Source organism: Aptenodytes patagonicus, chromosome W (assembly GCF_965638725.1).
Source record: "Aptenodytes patagonicus chromosome W, bAptPat1.pri.cur, whole genome shotgun sequence".
NCBI classification, from domain to species: Eukaryota; Metazoa; Chordata; class Aves; order Sphenisciformes; family Spheniscidae; genus Aptenodytes; species Aptenodytes patagonicus.
The window spans coordinates 35,189,939-35,211,601 of NC_134981.1; the positions used below are offsets into that span (position 1 = coordinate 35,189,939).

General features: G+C 38.3%; 1 protein-coding gene across 1 annotated transcript in view; it reads right to left on the reverse strand.

Annotated features, from left to right (window-relative positions):
• The window catches only part of LOC143172045 (importin-11-like), a 206,043-nt gene that overhangs the window by 124,678 nt on the left and 59,702 nt on the right, over positions 1–21,663 (reverse strand). Inside the window, exons 6-16 of the mRNA XM_076361261.1 lie at positions 18,492–18,695; positions 14,178–14,310; positions 13,176–13,234; positions 12,269–12,317; positions 10,565–10,635; positions 8,969–9,161; positions 5,222–5,374; positions 4,912–4,955; positions 3,243–3,333; positions 1,747–1,794; positions 995–1,100 (exon numbers count right to left, since the gene is read on the reverse strand). Of these exons, the coding sequence (XP_076217376.1) occupies positions 995–1,100; positions 1,747–1,794; positions 3,243–3,333; positions 4,912–4,955; positions 5,222–5,374; positions 8,969–9,161; positions 10,565–10,635; positions 12,269–12,317; positions 13,176–13,234; positions 14,178–14,310; positions 18,492–18,695 (1,151 nt within the window). The remainder of the gene's footprint in view (positions 1–994; positions 1,101–1,746; positions 1,795–3,242; positions 3,334–4,911; positions 4,956–5,221; positions 5,375–8,968; positions 9,162–10,564; positions 10,636–12,268; positions 12,318–13,175; positions 13,235–14,177; positions 14,311–18,491; positions 18,696–21,663) is intronic.

Genomic DNA, 21,663 nt, shown 5'->3' on the forward strand with positions numbered 1-21,663 from the left:
TATTTCAGATAATGTCTGGTAAGATGAATTTCAGATGTATAAGAAAAAATAGTAAAGTCTTTCAAAGGCCATTAGGGTCACTGCTAATGACTTTGATGAGAAAAACAGGACACCTTTATTCAGAGTCAAAGGGTGATTTGGAACTTATCTGATTAGTATTAGCATGTACAATAGCATTCAATGTCCTTCTCCTGAGGGAAGAGTGACAGTTTGAGAAACTGGGAGGAACACTGTCTTCCTAGTCAGTTGTAGATATGGACAGCTCAGTCTACGCCGAGATACCAAAACTGATCTTTCAAAATATCCTATGATATCCGCTAAACAAAACGGAGGTACTCATGTGAAGGCCATCCAAGTGAAGAGGACCTTGGTGAGAAGGAAAACCCACAGCAGATGGGCTATATAATACTCTTCATGTAGAACCAGCCTGTAATCATTCACACTTTACAACACAGCCCAAATCCTTACTTCCCCACTTTATTGCTAGCAAAATTAACTGAAGAGTGCTACAGAGGGCTTGTATTTGAACTAGTAAAGAAGAACAAATCACTATTTTGGCTAAGCTACAGTTTCACAGAGATTATTTCCACATATTTCAGTGGGACTTTGCTGCCTAAAGGGCTCTGGGAACTCAAGAGGCCTAAGTATCTTTCTTCAAATGAGCAAAGGTGGTTGTCCTGAGAAAGTTTAATCAACTCAAATATATGCAAGAGGACAGATTTATAATATAATAATAATCTATCTAATATAACAGAACCCTGGAAGTAGCCACCACACAGTAATTTAAACATAAACAGAAACTGCCACTGTCATGAACACTGTCACTTCTGTGACTGTATCAGTTATCTATACGTATTTCATACCTCTGCTCATTTAGTGGATATGTTTACATATTGAGTATTTTTCAAGTCTGCAATTAGACATTATATCTTACCAGATTTGTATCAACAGTTCATATTTAAATGATGAAGACATAACAAACCAAGGTGTTTACCTGTTATGAGAAACCTGTAGTTCTGCTAATAGTTGATTTTTAAACCACTGATCGAAATCCACACTATCAAATAGTTCATAAGCAGCCAGTCCAACCGCATTATACACTGGGGAAAAACAATAGTTATGCTTATTGTTTGCTTGAATGTTTAATTTTTAATTCTAAATAATCAGACTAAGTTTAAAAAAAACATTTTTGATAACCTGAGCATAAGAAAGAAAACAAAACTAAAGCATATACTCTGAAGAAAGATATTATCAGACCATGGTGAAGGGAACTGTGGAGGAAATTTTAGTAAAAGTAAAGTATTACAGAAGAAAAATACAGACTCTTGAAAATAGTTAAAAGCCATAAGAAAAAATGAAGATCTCATTCTAATGTCAAGAATGGTTCCATCAGAGGCCTTAGACAATTCTTTTCTTTTGCGATAAAATCTCCTTATTTGTAAAATGGACAGACTATCTCCATCGAAGCACTGCAATTCATTTATTTGCAGAGGGGAAAGGACAGGACAGTAAAGGAGATTGTCTAAGGGTTTGTTTCACAAAAATGCTGAAAAAAGCACCATACGTTTACATAAGCATTTCTAAAAGTTAAGACTGACATCAAGTGCATGGAGAAATAGGATTTAGGTCCTACTTTTCAAATGTCTTAAAAATAAATCTTGCAAATTCTTCATATAATTTTTAAGAAGTCAAGCACATAAACAAAAGGGGCTCTGTTCCTTCAAAGGTAAAGTAAAATTTAATTACCAGCATCTTTAATCAGTATAGCATTGGTATCTTCCATGTTGGTAGATCCTACAAGACAAAGTTAAAATAAAGAAAAAAAAGCATAACTAAACGAAGAACGCAAGCAACTTAGCACTTTTACACTTTAAATAAGTATGCTGTGAATTAAGACTGCTTAACTATTTTTGTTTTCACAAGTTCACTATTTCAGTTTTGATACTTTCTTGAGTGAATATACTAAAACCAAATCTCTGCTTTCATACCCCATTTTTGACTGACTTCCTCAGCGCTGAACATTTTTAACAGCAACAGGCAAGTAAGTCAGAAGTATGTATTTTAAAGAACAGACTCAAACCCCACAAATTGCTGAAAACTATCTACCATGTGGTACTATTTCCAGAGTCACTACTTAGACCTAGTTCTATATACTTTATATATGTGTGCATGTGTACTTACAAAGTATAAGTGAAAATTTTCAAAATCTTAAGAATTAATGAATTCTTAATATCATCTAGTACTTCAACAATAACTCTCAAATTGAAAACATCCAGAAATGGCTACTAGGAGCTTCAGGAGCAAAAAAAAAGTGTGTATGTGTACCTTTTAGCATGGAAGTATTATCTTCCATAATTCTTGAAAAACAAAGTAAGTGTCAACCCTTTTGAAAGGAACCTTTTACCATTCCCAGTATCACAGCACAGCAAACCATCCTGAAACTTATGTACACAAAGTATTTTATGTAGAGATTCTGGATGTGAAGTCAGAAACCACCCTCAGAAAATGAATATTTATTTCTATTTAATAGAATGTACTGATCTATTCTGATAAGTTCAAATATAAAATATTATAAGTCAGGTACGATACAACCTGGGGAAACAAGCTAAGCTGAAATGACAGGGAAAACAAAGTGGCAGCTACCACTCATTATCTTCCATGGCCACTGTAAACCTCAGTTTGGGGGCGAAGAAAACCTGAATCATTCCTCAGTCTATGAAGACTTCAGTCTTCATACAGAAAAACACTAAACTCTTAAAGTAGATTCTTCAGATGTGGAAAGTCCTCTAGACTCTCCAAAATGACAGCATAACTTGAACTTTCTGTTTAAAAGTTTTTTTTCCCCAGAATTTTTGCAGAAACTTGGCAGAATTACCATAAAGTGCCTTGAAACATTTGAACAGGAAGTTCCTGGTAAAAAACAACCTACAGAATTTATTAAGCTTGTCAACCATTCTCAAGAAAGCCTAAAATCTCACGAAAGCAGAACCGCCCCAGTTTTTGTCAGTCATCTAAGATAGTTATGACAAAAAGGAAAGAATGATTAGGATTCCCTCTTCCTACATACACATTGCATTCTCCTTATGATAGGTTTAGAAATAATTTCAAAATATTAACACATCCTTTCAAAAATAGAGTGAACACACTACATAAAATTAGATAGGTAAAATTATTTAACAGTTGACAAAAGTGAATGTCAGAATTCTACATTTTACAGTTCCTTTATTTTTTAAACAACTTACCTTGTAGACTGTGAACCATTTCTAAAAGCACAGGGGTAAGAGTCTGATTATATTCATGGAAAATATCAATAAAAAGGACTTCCATGCATGGCTGAAAAATTAAAAATATCTGGTTTAGAATCTATCAAAATAAAGACAATTAAAATATATTTTATGTTAAAATTTGTAAGTGCTGCATACCTCGCACCAAAGGCCATAATTTAAAATGCAATATACTGCAGCAAAGTTAGTCTTAGTACTATATGAAATACCATTTCATATTATACAGTATGCTTAACTCTAGCAAGATTTTGATGGCTGTATCTATATTAACAAGTTCTGTGGTACAAGAACAATGTAGGTATCTCACAGTTTCCTTTTGGATTAGCCCTAGTACAGTCATCTGGACTGAAGGTCCATTTGCACTTGGAACACACTAGATGCGCAGGGATGGGTTTCTTAGTTTTAATCTGAAAGTAACCCAGCAAATAAGCTTTGAAATCTCTTTGCAAAGCAAACCATAGCAGGGATAATTGGGAGATTCACTACAACAGCATACTTTTGATTTGAACTAAAATGCTAATATAGATGCATCAAACTTCCTTCGTGTTTACTAACAGTCATTAGTGATAATCACAGAATAGTTTGGGTTGGAAGGGACCTCTAAAGGTCATCTAGTCCAAACCCCCCTGCCGTGGGCAGGGAGAGCTTCAACTAGATCAGGTTGCTCAGAGCCCCGTCCAACCTGACCTTGAATGTTTCCAGGGATGGGGCATCCACCACCTCTCTGGGCAACCTGTTCCAGTGCTTCACCACCCTCAGCGTAAAAAATGTCTTCCTTATATCTAGTCTAAATCCACCCCCCTTTAGTTTAAACCCATTCCCCCTTGTCCTGTCGCAACAGGCCCTGCTAAAAAGTTTGCCGCCATCTTTTTTATAAGCCCCCTTTAAGTACTGATAGGCTGCAATGAGGTCTCCCCGAAGCCTTCTCTTCTCCAGGCTGAACAACCCCAACTCTCTCAGCCTTTCTTCATAGGAGAGGTGTTCCAGCCCCCTGATCATTTTCATGGCCCTCTTCTGGACCCGCTCCAACAGGTCCGTGTCTTTCTTATGCTGAGGGCTCCAGAGCTGGACACAGTACTCCAGGTGGGGTCCCAGCAGAGCAGAGTAGAGGGGCAGAATCACCTCCCTCGACCTGCTGGCCACGCTTCTTTTGATGCAGCCCAGGATACGGTTGGCCTTCTGGGCTGCGAGCGCACATTGCTGGCTCATGTCCAGCTTTTCATCCACCAGTACCCCCAAGTCCTTCTCGGCAGGGCTGCTCTCAATCCCTTATTAGGAATATTAGGGAAGCTTCCCCCTAATATCAACTATCAGTTTAAAGAAGAGACAACTTCTACTGGGTTTAATAACCATCAGATACTACACGATACAAACACTGAGGCAAACTCCTTTTCCCTCCCTCCTAGAACATGAAATGCACAGTTTCCAGTGTATTTCAAAATGTTTGAACATTGATCAATGAACGAAGTTCATTTATATTAATTCTAATGAAATTTCTCTAACAAAAGATTTATTTTTTAAAGCATGAGCTTATCTTTCTACCAAATATCATCTCTCTTGGGTACAAGACTATCAAGAAATGCATCCAGAAATGTCAAATGGTTTTATTTCAAATTGAAACACTTACTCTGAGACTGTACTTCCAAGAATCTCCTCCTGTCTCTTCTACAGCTATTATTTCACAAAGAAAAAGAGAAAGTATTATTTCAACTATGGTTCAAATAAAGTTTAGTATTTAGATATATGAATATCACGGACTACTGAGAAATCTCTTGTTATGAAAACAATCTCCAGAGGGAATATTTGTCCATGTAACAAAACTGTAGAAAATAAAACAGCCAATATCGCATGGGCAATTTGTAGAGGCAATGTGGATATGAAACCTCTTATGCCAATATCTAAATAAACTGCAATCAACCATACAACACGTTTCTTACTGAAGCCTTCTGGGTCCTCTTCCCACATCGTTAATTCTTCCTCTGTCAGCAGGAAATAATGAGTGACTAATCTCCTACATATCTCCATTAGTGTTGGATATATGAAAAATGCTGTCTTTATCTTATGTGCTTCAAGAGTTTCAGGACTGCTATCTGAAATAAAACACAGGAGAATCCAAATTACAGTTAAAAGGCTTAATGACCAAACAGTAGTCTAGTAAAACTAGAAAGAAATCAATACATAAGAAATCCTCAGAGAAAACAAAAAATACATTTTCATGGCAGACTTTCATAACAGACTTTCAAGTGTACATTTTTTAAGCAAGTTAAACTCCGAATTTCATTTACTTTCAGAGAGTTCTTTAACAGCAAAATTGGACTGAAGGGTTCATAGGGCTTCATGAAGTATTGTGGTTTAACCTCAGTCGGCAACTGAGTACCACACAGCTGCTCGCTCACTCCTCCCCCCCCCGCCCCCGGTGGGATGGGGGAGAGAATTGGAAGAGCACAAGTGAGAAAAACTTGTGGGTTGAGATAAAAACAGGTTAATAATTGAAATAAAATGATAATAGCAATAATAATAATACACAAAGCAAGTGATGCACATTGCAATTGCTCACCACCCACCGACCGATGCCCAGCCAGTCCCCGAGCAGCGGCCCCCCCCGGCCAGCTTTCCCCAGTTTATGTACTGAGCATGACGTCACATGGTATGGAATGTTCCTTTGGCCAGTTTGGCTGTGCCCCCCTCCTAGCTTCTTGTGCACCTCCAGCCTTCTCAGTCGGTAGAGCATGGGAAACTGAAAAGTCCTTGACTAGTGTAAGCATTACCTAGCAACAACTAAAACATGGTGTGTTATCAACATTGTTCTCATCCTAAATCCAAAACACAGCACTGTACCAGCTACTAGGAAGGAAATTATCCCTGCCAAAACCAGGACAAGTATTTATAAAGCTTTTCAGCTACTATGTAGACAAAAAGAAAAACTTTTAGCTGCTGCTTTTGGTGTTTTTTTAATTTAGCATTACTGAGGAAGGTAATTAATAAACACACAGCACTCAAAGAAAGTTTAATTTATACCTATTCAGAAAGTTTATCCAAATATAATCTTAAAAATAACTTGGTTTTTTTTTTTTTTTAGGAGTTAACATTGGTTAAAGAAAGTAGCAGTAAAAACAAATACTGTACGCTATACTCTATGTCAGTCAGAAATTAAGAAAAATAAATTATTTTTCTCTAGATCTTAATTTTTTAATCACCCAGCTGTCAGAAAGTCAAGTGCTACAGCTTTTATTTAAATATGCTATATTCTTTTTGTCAAGTGACTACATTTCTATTTCAAAAACTCAAACACAACTACAAAGTTCTGCAAGTAGAAATTCCTCTTAATAATCAGTGGATTTAGGACATTAATGTATTATAAAATTATGGAATAACACTGAAATACATCAATGTTATACTTTGCGCGTCCAAAGAAGAGCAACAAAGCTGGTGAAGGGTGTAGAGAACAAGTCCTATGAGGAGCGGCTGAGGGAACTGGGGTTGTTTAGCCTGGAGAAAAGGAGGCTCAGGGGAGACCTCATCGCTCTCTACAACTACCTGAAAGGAGGTTGTAGCGAGGTGGGTGTCGGTCTCTTCTCCCAAGTAACTAGCGATAGGACGAGAGGAAATGGCCTCAAGTTGTGCCAGGGGAGGTTTAGTTTGGATGTGAGGAAAAATTTCTTTACTGAAAGAGTGGTTAAACATTGGAACAGGCTGCCCAGGGAAGTGGTTGAGTCACCATCCCTGGAGGTATTTAAAAGACATGTAGATGTGGCACTTGGGGACATGGTTTAGTGGTGGACTTGGTAGCGTTAGGTTAATGGTTGGACTTGATGACCTTAAGGGTCTTTTCCAACCTAAATGATTCTATGATATTTACGAATATTTTGAAGAATGTTAAATGCTAGGTTTGTGTAATCTTTCTGACACATACTGGTATGTTCATGAAACTCCCCCCCCAAATTTAGAAAGAGAATGCTAATTGTTATCTAGTCATTGGCAAATTTCAAACTAATGTGGAAGTTAAATTTTTTTTGAAAAATATAGTTTAATTCTACGGAAAGCTTTTTTTCGTTATCCATTGTACTGGGTTTGGGTGGAAAGGTTTCGGTAGCAGGGGGGCTACAGGGGTGGCTTCTATGAGAAGCTGCTAGAAGCTTCCCCCATGTCCGATAGAGCCAGTGCCAGACGGCTCCAAGATGGACCCACCACTGGCCAAGGCTGAGCCAATCAGTGACGGTGGTAGCGCCTCTGTGATAACATATTTAAGAAGAGGGAAAAAACTGTTGCACAACTGGCAGCCAGGAGAGAGGAGTGAGAATATGTGAGAGAAACAACTCTGCAGACACCAAGGTCAGAGAAGAAGGAGGGGGAGGAGGTGCTCCAGGCATCGGAGCAGAGATTCCCCTGCAGCCCATGGTGAAGACCATGGTGAGGCAGGCTGTCCCCCTGCAGCCCATGGAGGTCCACGGTGGAGCAGATATCCACCTGCAGCCCGTGGAGGACCCCATGCCAGAGCAGGTGGATGTGCCCTGAAGGAAGCTGTGACCCCATGGAGAGCCTGTGCTGGAGCAGGCTCCTGGCAGGACCTGTGAACCCCGTGGAGAGAGGAGCCCACGCTGGAGCAGGTTTGCTGGCAGGACTTGTGACCCCGTGGGGGACCCACGCTGGAGCAGTCTATTCCTGAAGGACTGCACCCCGTGGAAAGGACCCACGCTGGAGCAGATCGTGAAGAACTGCAGCCTGTGGGAAGGGCCCATGTTGGAGAAGTTTGTGGAGGACTGTCTCCCATGGGAGGGACCCCACACTGGAGCAGGGGAAGAGTGTGAGGAGGAAGGAGCGGCAGAGACATTTGATGAACTGACCACAACCCCCATTCCCCGTCCCCCTGCGCCACTCGGGGGGAGGAGGTAGAGAAATCGGGAGTGAAGTTGAGCCCGGGTAGAAGAGAGGGGTGGGGAGAAGGTGTTTTAAGATTTGGTTTTATATTTTCATTATCCTACTCTGATTTTGATTGGCAATAAATTAAATTAATTTCCCCAAGTCGAGTCTGTTTTGCCTGTGATGGTAATTGGTGAGTGATCTCCCTGTCCTTATCTCGACCCATGAATCTTTCGTTATATTTTCTCTCCCCTGTCCAGCTGAGAAGGGGAGTGATAGAGTAGCTTGGTGAGCACCTTGCGTCCAGCCAGGGTTAACCCACCACATCCATACATACAGAAGTGTATGAAGATTCGGAATGAAACACAGTCCTACAGAAACAGAACATATAAACTGCTTTATAGTCAACTGCATGTCAAATTCACTGTGTTTCTGTATTTCAGAGTACTTTTATTAGTTAATTACAACAAACACCAAGCATTTTATCAAACTTTTCTCAAGGGAAAGATACATCAAACTCTTTGATGAAAATGAATCAAATTCCATACCTCAATACTTTTTAAAATTACTTCAGTGAAAATCAATCAACAAAATATATTCACACTCCTCATGGATTTAAAATGACTTCAGCAAGTCAACGGCCATATATATTAATACTTTAACCATCAAAATAAGAATTATCAATATAGACAGAAGCATAGATTACTAACTATTGAAGCATTAAGTGCTTCAAAAGAATGTCTTAAAGGAGTTTAACTCTTGGTAACAACTAGCAAAATGTTACTCAAGATATAAAAAATGTTTTTAGTAAATAGCAGCATTACCTTCAATATTTTTGGATGGCTTGTAAGCATAATTTTTTACAATCATCTTAATAAGATTTAGGCACTGTACAATAAACCGCTCAAATACAACTCCTTCGCCAGCCTCTGTGAAAACATAGCTTACAGCAAACTCCAACGACCTCTGAATCAAAGGGGTAAATGAAAAAGGATGTTGATCCAGGAAGTCCAAAAGCTAAAATTTAAGGAAGTAGAAGAGCAAGAAAAAGAAATAAAATTACTTTCTGTGCAAGTCTTATATTAAATACTTTCATAAACTACTTATTAAAAACAAGTGCCTAGTTATATAAAATTATATAAAAGAAAACTGAACAAGGACAGGAAATTAGGAAGAGATCAGTATCAATGTTTAATGAAGCATTATTTCTCCCTGAAATTCTTGATTTATATTCAAAATTACCTTTTTTTTTTTAAGTTTAAGGAACAATACCCATTTTCAACTAGACCAGCTTGCTAGCAACATAGTATATAAAACATATCAGCCACATTTAAAACCCCGAACAATTTAGCAGATAATTCATCCCTATTAGAATTATTCTAAGTAAAAGAGGCGTGAGGGAAATAATTCTTCATTCTTTTTTTCTCCCCCCACTGCAGTACAAGCACTTGCTTCTTCAGCTTAGCTTTTCCAACTAGTGGTCTAGAATGTACTGGTCAATTCCTTTAATCTCCTCTACTACTGCAGAAATGTCTAAACCTAAATTCTTGCATCTGAATTTCTATAGATGGTAGATTATGAATAAAGTGTATTTTTTCTTCAGGTCTATGAAAAAAGATACACATGCCTCACATACTTTGCTTGTTAGTTCAAAGTAAGAAGTACTATGACAAAGACTAAGAATGTTGGGTCAAAGCATCTTCAGTTCAATTTTGGTGAAGCTGACAGGTGCCCCCCACCTCTGATAATTAGGCTGAATATTTAAATAAGACCCATGGCCCCAAAATAGAATCTGCAAACAATGGGAATTCTGTAAGTTTTATATCTATTAAAAACAGAGCAAGTGACAATACTAAAATTACCTTCTGATAATATATGCAATTAATGATTGCACAGAATTAGCTGAAAACTCTAAATGTATTATATAATACAAAAGTCACAGAGGGTAAAGAGAGGTTTTTTGTTCATCTTCTTTCAATAAACTGAAAGTGGCCAGTTATTCAATAGAACTAACAGTGCCTTAGAAATAGCAATCTAACTACTTATAAAAGACAGGATGAAAAGTTTCTCTCTTCTTTATTCATTAATGCTGATACCAATGTTTTAGCAAAATTTCCAGAATTCTTTTTTGAGCAAAATCCTAGTTAAATAATTTACTTATGGAATGCACTTAATTTTGTTTGAGCTAAGGAAATGCATTCTTCACTCCTGCAACTTATGTCAGCATGAGTAAACAGATACCCTTTTCTTTACAAAAAATTCAAAAATAAAACTTCTTTGTTATGAAATATAAGTTGCAGTACCTTCCATTTCTTTAAAAGATCTGAAACCTATTGGCTTTAAGGAACATATATATCTGAACGGGGACTGCACCTCCAGAACGGTAAACTATTCGGTAACTAAATGGTGAATTTACTTACCACTTTAGTGAACAGAATTATAGTCTTTTCTAGACGGTCTCTGCAGACGTTTTCTGCTCCTATACTTCTACCTGGTAAATCAGATATTTAACAACTATCATTTTTTTCAGACTTTCCTTTTCTTTCTAGATAGCTACATTTTAAAAAATTAACACTAGAGAACAACTCGTTTTATCTGTAGTTCAGGAATTATGGCAGCCAGAAAAAAGTTCTATGGCAGAATAAATTCAAAGTCATAAATTCAAGGTAATGGCTACTGGGGAAAAAAAAAAATCTTTAACCATTTCTCTCAGCTGCAGTGAAATTCACTGTAACTGATCAGAATAAAACAATCGGAACATCATTACAGACAACTCAATGATAAAAGACAGTTAAAATAATGCAAGCAAATGCTAGCATAGGCAAGAAGCAAAAAAGCATTGAAAAGCTGAAAATGCCCTTATATGAAAACTATGGTATATCCTTACTACATAATACTATGTGCTTTTCTAGAAACCCCACCTTAAAAAAACTGAAAACATTCTGAATTTACAAAAAACAGATAAAGCTTTTATAAAAAAAAGAGAAATACAAAAAGAGCCATAATGAAGGCATACATGCAAAAAACATGATATAATAAAAGTAAACCCTAATCTTGTAAGGTAGTCATGCCTGCTTTTGCAAAACAGCTTACTGATTAGAAAAGTGGAGATGGGAAGCTTCAGCTCAGTTCTTATCTTAGGACATTCAAACCCCACAGTCCCCATGTTCTAGGGGACTATGATAACCACCAAGCTTCAGGATGGGATGGCCTTCAATTCAGTCTATTAAAGCTAGGCAACTGTCTCACCAAAAAGGAAAAAGAAGGGCCAGAAAGACCATGACTATACTATAGTAGAAGAGGCAAACAGTTGCATGCAGAGAAGCCTGCATTTTAGAAGAGAAAAAAAGGTATTTTATTTTGGCATTGAACACAGGGGCAGTTTCCATCTTTTCTAGAAACAAGGCTCGGAGCCCAAATCAGTCCCTCTCACCTAAGTACAGGTTCCTGATCCAAGTACCTTCATTTGAATCAAAAAAAAAAAAAAAAAAATCTTTCTACTCAGTTTAGACATCTATCCTCAGAAAAAGTGTTGTTGAATCCTAAAAGAATGACCTGACAGGCTTCAAATGAATGAATGGCTTGTATCAGGCCTACTACAAGTGCACAAGCAAGAAAGGAGGAGTGAGTTCAAATGCAACGCTGCTGAACATCTCCTTTTTGTTTGCTTCAGGTAACCTCCCTGCAAAAGCACTAACACCTGCCCATTATGCTTATATTTCTGTTGACTGTGTTAAGCTGTGGTTGCCTGTCTCAGACTACTACTCTTCCAGGTATAAAGTACATATAGCTGAACATGGTCTTTATTTCCCAATTGACCCTTACAAAATACATGGCAAACTCCAGGAAAAAGAAAAACAAAACCCTCCCAAACAAGAAAATTCAAGATGATCTGGGTTTTAGTAGCATCTACATATTTTAATACGTATACTTTGTCACTCCATGGCTTAAGATTTTTATTTTTTTTTTATTTTTTAATAATTTAAAGTAATTTAAAGTAATAGCTCTGCACTTATATCAAAATCATTTAGGTGCAAGGTATTTTTTTTTAATAACTGTATTATGCTTTCATCCAGTTTCTAATATTTAACAACCAATACAAGGAAAAAGATTCAGATACTTACTACACTCCAGAAACTGTTTTAGCCGTTCAAACACTGCATGTAGAAAACCCTGAAAAATATATAAGTATGTGTCTTAAAGATGAAGCTTATTTTGCACTGTATTACAAGAAGAAAGTTGAGTCAAATTGAAGTCAGTTCAGATGCGTTACTAGCTCAGACATCACCTTATCACTTTTAACTAAACTAATTGATTATCTTGGACAAGCAATTTCCTCATGAAACAAATAATTAGCTATCTAGGAGACTGCATAGATGATCCAAACTGACCTTATTAGTACCACACAAACAGCATAGCATCTCTAATAAGAACAGGTGTATGTAAATATAGACATATGCTTTACAATCTGCTTATCCAGTTCTTTCCTGTTCTCAACTTCCTAGTTTAGGATGTAGCTCTTGGGTACCCAACTCTTCCATCAAAGCAAGCAGTGTTTGGGGTTAAGAGAGAGGTTTGGGTTTCTTTCTTCTCCCCACCCCTCCCCCGATGGGCTGCATACCACAGGCTTTCATCTCATAATCAGACAAATTCTATCAACAGAATTTGATAGGACAAATATGCCATTACATTAATCATTAAATGAAAACATCCTCTTCAAATGATGGCAGAGAATACACATAAGACATCTTCCAGTAGAGAACAGGGGTGTCACTATCATGTGACATGTAAACTGCAAGGGGCACTTTTTTTTTTTAAACATCATGCCATTGGTGTCAGTGTTTAGGATCTACCTAGGATCTGACAGTTCTTAACTGATGAGAGGACAAATTTGAGAGTGTGTTGCTTGATCTTCCTTTACATAACACAAATGCGTGCCTTTCAACTATCTTTAAACATAGCTCTAACAACACCTGAAATCATCACAAGAGATTTCTAATTTAGAACTAGAAACAGATATATGTCACTTACCATCACCTCTACGCTCCAATGAGGTTCTACAAACCCATGGACTGTCAGTTTACGAAGGACTGGGGGGGGGGAAAAAGTTACTTGTGTAGATATTTCTCAGGCCTTGTTCCAACAGATTTCAGAACACAATTATAGTTACAGTTTCTGTGTCTTTCTTCCAATTCTCCAAATTAAAAAATACATTTAATTTTGGGCCTTTGGATGCCTCAACCGTACCTAACATGAATCTAATCTTGTTGAAATTACTTTAAAATTCAGTACATTACGTGTAAAACAATGAAGAGAAATCCAAGAATTATTGAATTATAAAGAAGAATTCTGCAAAAGCTGTAAGTATTCACCCTCTGAAAGGTTTGTAACAGGAAAAGGGCCAAGTACAGTCAACTAGGGTCCATAAGCCATCTTATGAATTTTCTCCAGTTTATCACTGCCAGTAAACCAGAGAAGCCACATGCTGCACGTTCTGAAACAATTCAAGACTGATATCATCTAAATTGCAAGCCCCACACACAAATATCTCAGTTCTTCAATGCAGCAAAGTACAGTAAGGATATGTATTCATCCCACTGATAAGTACTTGAGCATCAACCTAAAATCTAAACTGACTGCTAAGGTTACCTCTTCACTGACCATGAGGTGAACTTAACGCAACAAAATTCATAGCTCGGCTTCCTCAGTTAAGTGCCTAAAGATAGATGCAAGCCTAAATTACAACACACATAAAGCATCCTGTTATGCCCTCCACTTTCCCACCTCCTAGACTTTGACTTCTTACAACACGCATATCAGAATGGTACATACTGAGAAACAAGAGTACCTTCTCCCCCTTCCATGCCTTCTGCCTTGATAAAGGCACAGGTAAAATAAACCAAGATTACTAGTTTTCCCAATGGACATGGCTTTGTTAGAGAACGTTAAGACTCTTTACCAAAGAGGACTTGATCATTCACTGTGAAGAAACTTATTTCATTCCTTATATTTAACATCATTCTATATTATTACCTTTCAATGACAACAAGGTTCTTTCTAATGAATTTGTGGCTGCAGCTTCATCCCCTGTACAAACTTGCTGTAGGAACGTATCAGTATGATGATTCCACAAGGAACATGCAAAGCTATAAATACTTGATGCAAGCTGTAAAAGGAAGAAAGACCAACAATATATTTGATTTCCCGAATTTGGCTATAGCATAATAAATTCGTAAATTTAAAGGCCAGTTTAGACTGTTAAATTATTTAATCCATCTTCTTGTATAACACGGGCCACAGTGTTGCACTTGCTTCTTTGTCGTATGGACTTGGCTATTCCAAAGATGTTTTCCAGAAAAATATCTTGTCTTAATTTGAAGATGTTATGATAGACTCACCTGCTTGCCTGACTACTTGTTCTATGACTCTACCACTTTAAAGATAACTACTTAGGCCTCCTTTCTTATCTGATTTTCACTAACTCCAGCCATAGGTCTATAATAGTGTATGAGGATTTGTGGTGGGTTGACCTTGGCTAGACACCAGGTGCCCACCAAGCCACTCTATCACTCCCCCTCCTCAGCAGGACAGGGGGGAAGAAAATAAGATGAAAAGAACTCATGGGTCAAGATAAAGGCAGTTTAATAAAGAAAAAGCAAAGGCCACATGCAGAAGCAAAGGAAAACAAACAAACAGATTTATTCTCTACTTCCCATCAGCAGGCTACGTCCAGCCACTTCCTGGGAAGTAGGGCTTCAGTACGCGGTTGCTCCAGAAGACAAACATCGTAATAACGAATGCCCCCCCTCCTCCTCCTTTCTCTTAGCTTTTATTGCTGAGCAGACATCATATGGTATGGAATATCCCTTTGGTCAGTTTGGGTCAGCTGTCCTGGCTATGTCCCCTTCCAAGCTCTTGCCCACCCCCAGCCTACTGGCCTTTGGGGGTGAGGAGGGGGAATGTTGGAGAGACAGCCTTGATGCTGTGGGAGCACTGCTCAGCAGTAGCCAAAACACTGGTGTGTTATCAACACCTTTCTAGCTACCAATACAAAGCACAGCACTAGGAGGGCTGCTATGGGGAAAATTAACTCCATCCCAGCCAGACCCAATACAGGCTTCAAAAAATTATCTTTTCTCCTCATCGCCTCCTCTCCCACAAGATTTAAACTATTTGTCTTACAGCATAGTTAACATCTGAATCAGCTTACTCTGGGATACAGTTAGCAGTTACATGCATGTATCTAATAAAACCAGTATTGAACAATGCCTACACTGAAACTTTATTTTGATGATAGCTGCAAACCCTGACTTTCTGCCTCAAATTATTTTAAATATAGAATGACAAATAGTTTCTAATTAGCTAGCACTGAACAAATCTTAGATTTAATTCCCATTACAGTTTCCAAACAGTGCTTATCTGATAAAGATATTTGAAGTAAAAACAGAAGATAAAAAAATTCTCATTCAGTTATGGTAGCACTTGACAGTTTCAAAGTGGAAGGAAGAAACTGCACTTAGTCTGCTACACATTAGATCAACAGAATCAAAAGCACATATTACCTGCTTATTTAGTTCCTTTGACTGAGTAAAGGTGAGACAGCAGAAACATGCCTTATCTGTAAGCATGACCTCATAAACTTCAATTACCATATTACATGAAAAATTTATCAAGTGTTTCTAAAGCTGAACTAAAAAATGCTGAAATACCCTCTGTAACTACTTATCTGAAAGCATCAAGAAAAGTTTGTAATCTGTTACTTAACCTTTTAGAACTTTTAGCTTTGAATGGCTACGTTCTATGAGAAAGGTTTTTCGACTGTCCAAGAGAAGTCACATGCCACTCAACAGATGTGAATTCCCTTTACCAGGAGACAGAAGAAGCAGATGTCAGAGTTGTTCAATTTTGCAGTTATTAAAAATAAAAAAATCCTTAAATGTGAACCCTGTAGTGCCAGATGCTCAGAAAATTTCCTTTTCCCACATAAAGTTCAAAAAACTGAACATACACAGTGTTCACAACACAGTGAAACTAGATACACTAAAAATTGTCATTCATTTCAAATCAGATGATAGAGGAACTCTGCATTCTGAACATATGCACAAGTTAAAAATGAACATTTAAGCACAAAAAGACTGCTTAAAGAGTATGCTTATTAGAATGAAATTTCAGTGGCATTTTTGACAAGAACTGCCTTAACAAATCTAAAAAAAAATTGTTATAAGCCTTTTCTTCACATCTAAAGTTGTCTCACTTTCAAAACAAAAGAATATACAAAGAAAACACCAAACCAAATTGCATTCCATAAGGAAAAACGTTCATACAAAATTAATGAGTTTCTTGGAAACTACTGTGGTTTAACCCGGCAGGCAGCTAAACACCACACAGCCATTTGCTCACTCCCCCCCCACCCCCAGTGGGATGGGGGAGAGAAACATTTAAAAAAAAAGTAAAATTTCTGGGTTGAGATAAAGACAGTTTAATAGGACAGAAAAGGAAGGGAAAATAATAATAATGATAAAGAATATACAGATACAAATAATAAATATAAAGAATATACAAAATAAGTGATGCACAATGCAATTGCTCACCACCCACCAACCAGCCAGTTCCCAAGCAGTGGCCATGCCCCCCTGGCCAACTCCCCCCAGTTTTTTTGTTCAGCATGACGTCACATGGCATGGAATATCCCTTTGGCCAGTTTGGGTCAGCTGTCCTGGCTGTGTCCCCTCCCAGCTTCTTGTGCACCTCCAGCCTCCTCGCTGGCAGGGCAGTATGAGAAGCTGAAAAGTCCTTGACTTAGTGTAAGCACTGCTCAGCAACAACTAAAACATCAGTGTGTTATCAGCATTGTTGTCATGCTAAATCCAAAACACAGCACTATACCAGCTACTAGGAAGAAAATTAACTCTATCCCAGCCAATACCAGGACAGAAACACAAAAATGACTGAAGGTAACTGAGCTCTTTTTGTGCCTGATAAAATAGTGGAAATACAGCAAAGTTACTGTTGGACATGACAACTTTAACAACAAATACTGGACCTTATGACCTATAAATTCCTTTCTGTCCCTGTACTGAGATGGTATGGATTTGACTATTTTATGAAGGTGGGGCTTTGGGGTTGGGTTTTGATTTTTTTTTTTTTTTTTTTTTTTTTGGCTATATCTTTGAGCATTAATAGTATTTACAGCTGCATATCCAGGCTGAAAAAAGCAACATCTTGATTTAGGAGAGCTCTAGAAAACAAGTCATTAACTCTCTCTTTCTTTATTTCTTTGGAATAAATACCTGTGAATATACCAAAATCTGTATTGTACAAGTAGTCAGATCATGTATAATAGCCTAATAAATTTCAAAATATTAATACAAATATTTCCTATAGAGAGATTATATTCATCCATACCTATATATGGCAGAGAGAGAAAAAACTGTTCCTACACACACATCTCGTAGCAACATATCATCATCTCAGTCCTGTCCTATTACAGGAGCCAGCCTTCAGTTCCTCAGACTCCTAATGACTAAAATTTCACCTTAATGATTTCACTGCCAGAAAAAGTTTTCTACATATATGAATAGGTAAACCTTCAGAAATATACTTCATTATCTGCACTATAAACTTTTCTTTAAAATGGAGGAATAAAATGAAGCTTTGAAAATTCAAAAGTAACATGTTTGGAAAAGGTGTTTAACTCACTAAATTCAGCTAACTGTAAAATTAAAAACTGTAAAATTGGGATGGAGATGCAACAGCCTACAGCCAAAGGTAAATCTGTGTTCTAATCCATGGATTCTTACAACGGAGAATGTAAGCTGCATGAGACAAGATTTGGCATTTGCATTCACATCTTACCTTTTAATTAACCTGGAGAAAGAAGTTGATCTGGAAAAACCGCAATCATAAACACGTCCCCACTGATGATAAAAGCCAAAATACTGTGGTATGGAAGTCCAAAAAGCAGTGTTTTTTAAAGACTATATTGAATTATGAATCCAAAGCACTCTTCCAAAACCACTGCAATTTCATATATAAGATGATCTGCTCTACAGCATGATAACATAAGGCTGTTATGCATATATTGTGCTGTAGATGAAGCTCTGCTTCTTAACACAAGTTATTTTAATAACACTCAAGTTGCATGCAAAATTAATAAAGATTTCACCTGGAAACTGACTTCCAATAATTTCACATTGTACATATACCCACCAAATTAAGAGCATTTCTGTTTCAAAGGCAGACATTAAGGTCAACATACCTACCTTTAACGCACTGCCAGCTAACCATGGGCAGTAGCAAGCATGTAAAATAAGTTGCTTGCATGCTCTACAATACTGCATTACTTACATCATAGAAAATTTTCCTATCTGCAGCAAGTCGTTTAGATGCCAGGGTCTTTGTAACATGATAAAAGGTAAGTAATGCTCTGTGTTGTCGAAGATCGTCCTGGACTTTCACAGATTCTAGAAGAGTGGGTATAAGTTCTGGCCATTGCCTTGGGCAGTCCACTCTGGCAACTTTAGCAATCAGTACAGAGATCTGAGTTGCTATCTGCAAAAAAGCAAAACAAAAACACAGGTACCACAAAGTCAAAGATCATTTAGGAAATGTACACTGCAGAAATTAACAGCCAAATAAAACCTGAATCAAAAAAACCTAGTATGGATTGCTAGTATTTTGTGTGGGGTTTTTTTCTTAAACTATTTTAAAGCTTGCTGAATGCAAATAAAAGTGGAGAAAAATATTTATTTCTTCCATTTTATGTTTATAATAAATATTTACATAAAACGCTAAGCTGGCTACTTTGTTTAAATTTTACATAAAGACCACTAAAGTTATTTGTTCTAGAAATCACATAAATGAAGAAACAGATATTTGGGAACCACTTTTTACTTAGTGATATTTTCTATTGCTTTCTACAAAAAAAAAAATATAGACTGCTGAATATATATCGCCCTTATTTCTGCTATACCTGAGTTTGAGATTTTAGACAGAGACGTTCCTTCCCCCCAAGCACACTGGCCTGTCAGCTGCAGTCCCATCCCAGTGGCTGAAGCCGAGACTCTCACTTGCTTCAGATCCTCACACTATAGGCGAGGGACATCTACACCACCACCCACCCATCTGACTTCAGTTGCTGGCACAAAATCCCACTCACACCAGTCTTGCCAGTAGCTGACACCTAGTCCTTGCAGCACGTACACTCACCAAACAGTGAGATTACACAGAAAGATAGTTAAGGGATTTAACCAGAAGACAGGATAGACTGCGATGATCAGGCACACGGCTTGTTCAGACACCGGTACTGACCAGCAATGGTTTACACGACTGGCCCTTTTCATACCTCTTTCTGTCTATTCCCCCACTTTACTCCTCCCCAACTCCCTTCTAAACATTCCTTAATAAATTTTGTATAGTCCCACACAACCCCACCTCAAATATCCAAAAAACTCATGTTATTCTTGTTTTCCCCGTTCTTACACTGTTCATGTTGAAAAGGTCCTTGATTGGATAACCTCAGTGAAGCAGACGCTCTCACCTTCCACATATAACCTTACAACAACCACTACACTTCAATCCTAGGGAAGAAATTACCTTTTGCTGCTATCAAAGGGAATCCAAGTAACTTACAGGCATGAGAGGGAATAACCATGCCCTCCATTACTGCTTCATTAGCTGTTTCATGTGAGGCATGACCAAATAAACTTTTTCATATGTGATACAAGCAACTTCTACAGGGATGCTAAGAGTACTTTTTTCTTGAGGCCTGGCTTTTTAAGGGGGGGGGTGGGGGGGGTGGGGGTGTCGTGGTTTAATCTCTGTCGGCAACTAAGCACCACGCAGCCACTCACTCACTCCCCCCTGCCCCGGTGGGATGGGGGAGAGAATTGGAAGAGCACAAGTGAGAAAAAGTCGTGGGTTCAGATAAAAAGAGTTTAATAATTGAAATAAAATGATAATAATAATAATAATATGATAATAATAATAATACACAAAGCAAGTGATGCACAGTACAATTGCTCACCACCCGCCGACCGATGCCCAGCCAGTCCCCAAGCAGCGGCCCCCCCGGCCAGCTTTCCCCAGTTTATGTACTGAGCATGACGTCACATGGAATGGAATGTCCCTTTGGCCAGTTTGGCTGTGCCCCCTCCCAGCTTCTTGTGCACCTCCAGCCTTCTCAGTCGGTAGAGCATGGAAAACTAAAAAGTCCTTGACTAGTGTAAGCACTACCTAGCAAAAACTAAAACATCGGTGCGTTATCAACTTTATTCTCATCCTAAATCCAAAACACTGTACCAGCTACTAGAAAGGAAATTAACTCTATCCCTGCCGAAACCAGGACAATATCCACCCCTTATTCTATACCATCTGCGTCATGCTCAAGTCTCATATTTTCCAGTACATTTTCATTAATCACCACCCCCCTTTTTTTTTTTAATATATATACACACACACACACACACAGAGATATCACTCCCTTCGTCTGTGGGCCATCCCTCTAAAATGTTCGGTGAGTTCATTTAGTCCATGACTTAGGGCTCCATCTGTCGTACTAATCTTCCAAGGCAGGAAAAAAGGAGATGGTATGTGGTGTTGGATTGTTTCATGTTGAAGTCAGTTCTGGTACCATCATCACTGTGCTTTGCTTGGTTTCACTGAAGTTATTCTTCATTAGTCTGGGTGATTCTTATTGTAATAACATTAGTATGGCATATAATATCATTAGTATGATTAGTATATCTGTGTATTATTAGTATAACTATTATAACTATAATTAGTACTTAACATCACATAATTCAGATCATTGGCTATTCTCACCCAAAATCAAATCCCCTTGAGATACACATCGGACTTCCCCATCCTTCCGCGTTATCCACCAAGTGCACCCAGGTCCTTGAGCAAAAGCAATCCCACGGATGGGTTTGCCTCTGCCCGAGGCAGGAATAACCCAGACTGTCTTCCCCAGCATAGTTTTTATGTGCACTACAGGGACTTTATTCCCATCTACAGTACATAAATGTTCTGACTAGGAAGGGCCAGCTCGATTGGCAGATCCCCTCGTCTTGACTAACCAGGTGGCCTTTGCTAAATGCGTATCCCAATGTTTGAACGTCCCAGCACCCATTGCTCTCAGTGTAGTCTTTAACAGTCCATTGTATCGTTCAATTTTCCCAGAGGCTGGTGCATGATAGGGGATGTGATACACCCACTCAATGCCATGCTCTTTGGCCCAGGTGTCGATGAGGTTGTTTCAGAAATGAGTCCCGTTGTCTTACTCAATTCTTTCTGGGGTGCCATGTCGCCATAGGACTTACTTTTCAAGGCCCAGGATAGTGTTCCGGGCAGTGGCATGGGGCACGGGATATGTTTCCAGCCATCCGGTGGTTGCCTCCACCATTGGAAGCACGTGGCGCTTGCCTTGGCGGGTTTGTGGGAGTGTGATATAATCGATCTGCCAGGCCTCCCCATATTTATATTTCAACCATCGTCCTCCATACCAGAGAGACTTTAACCG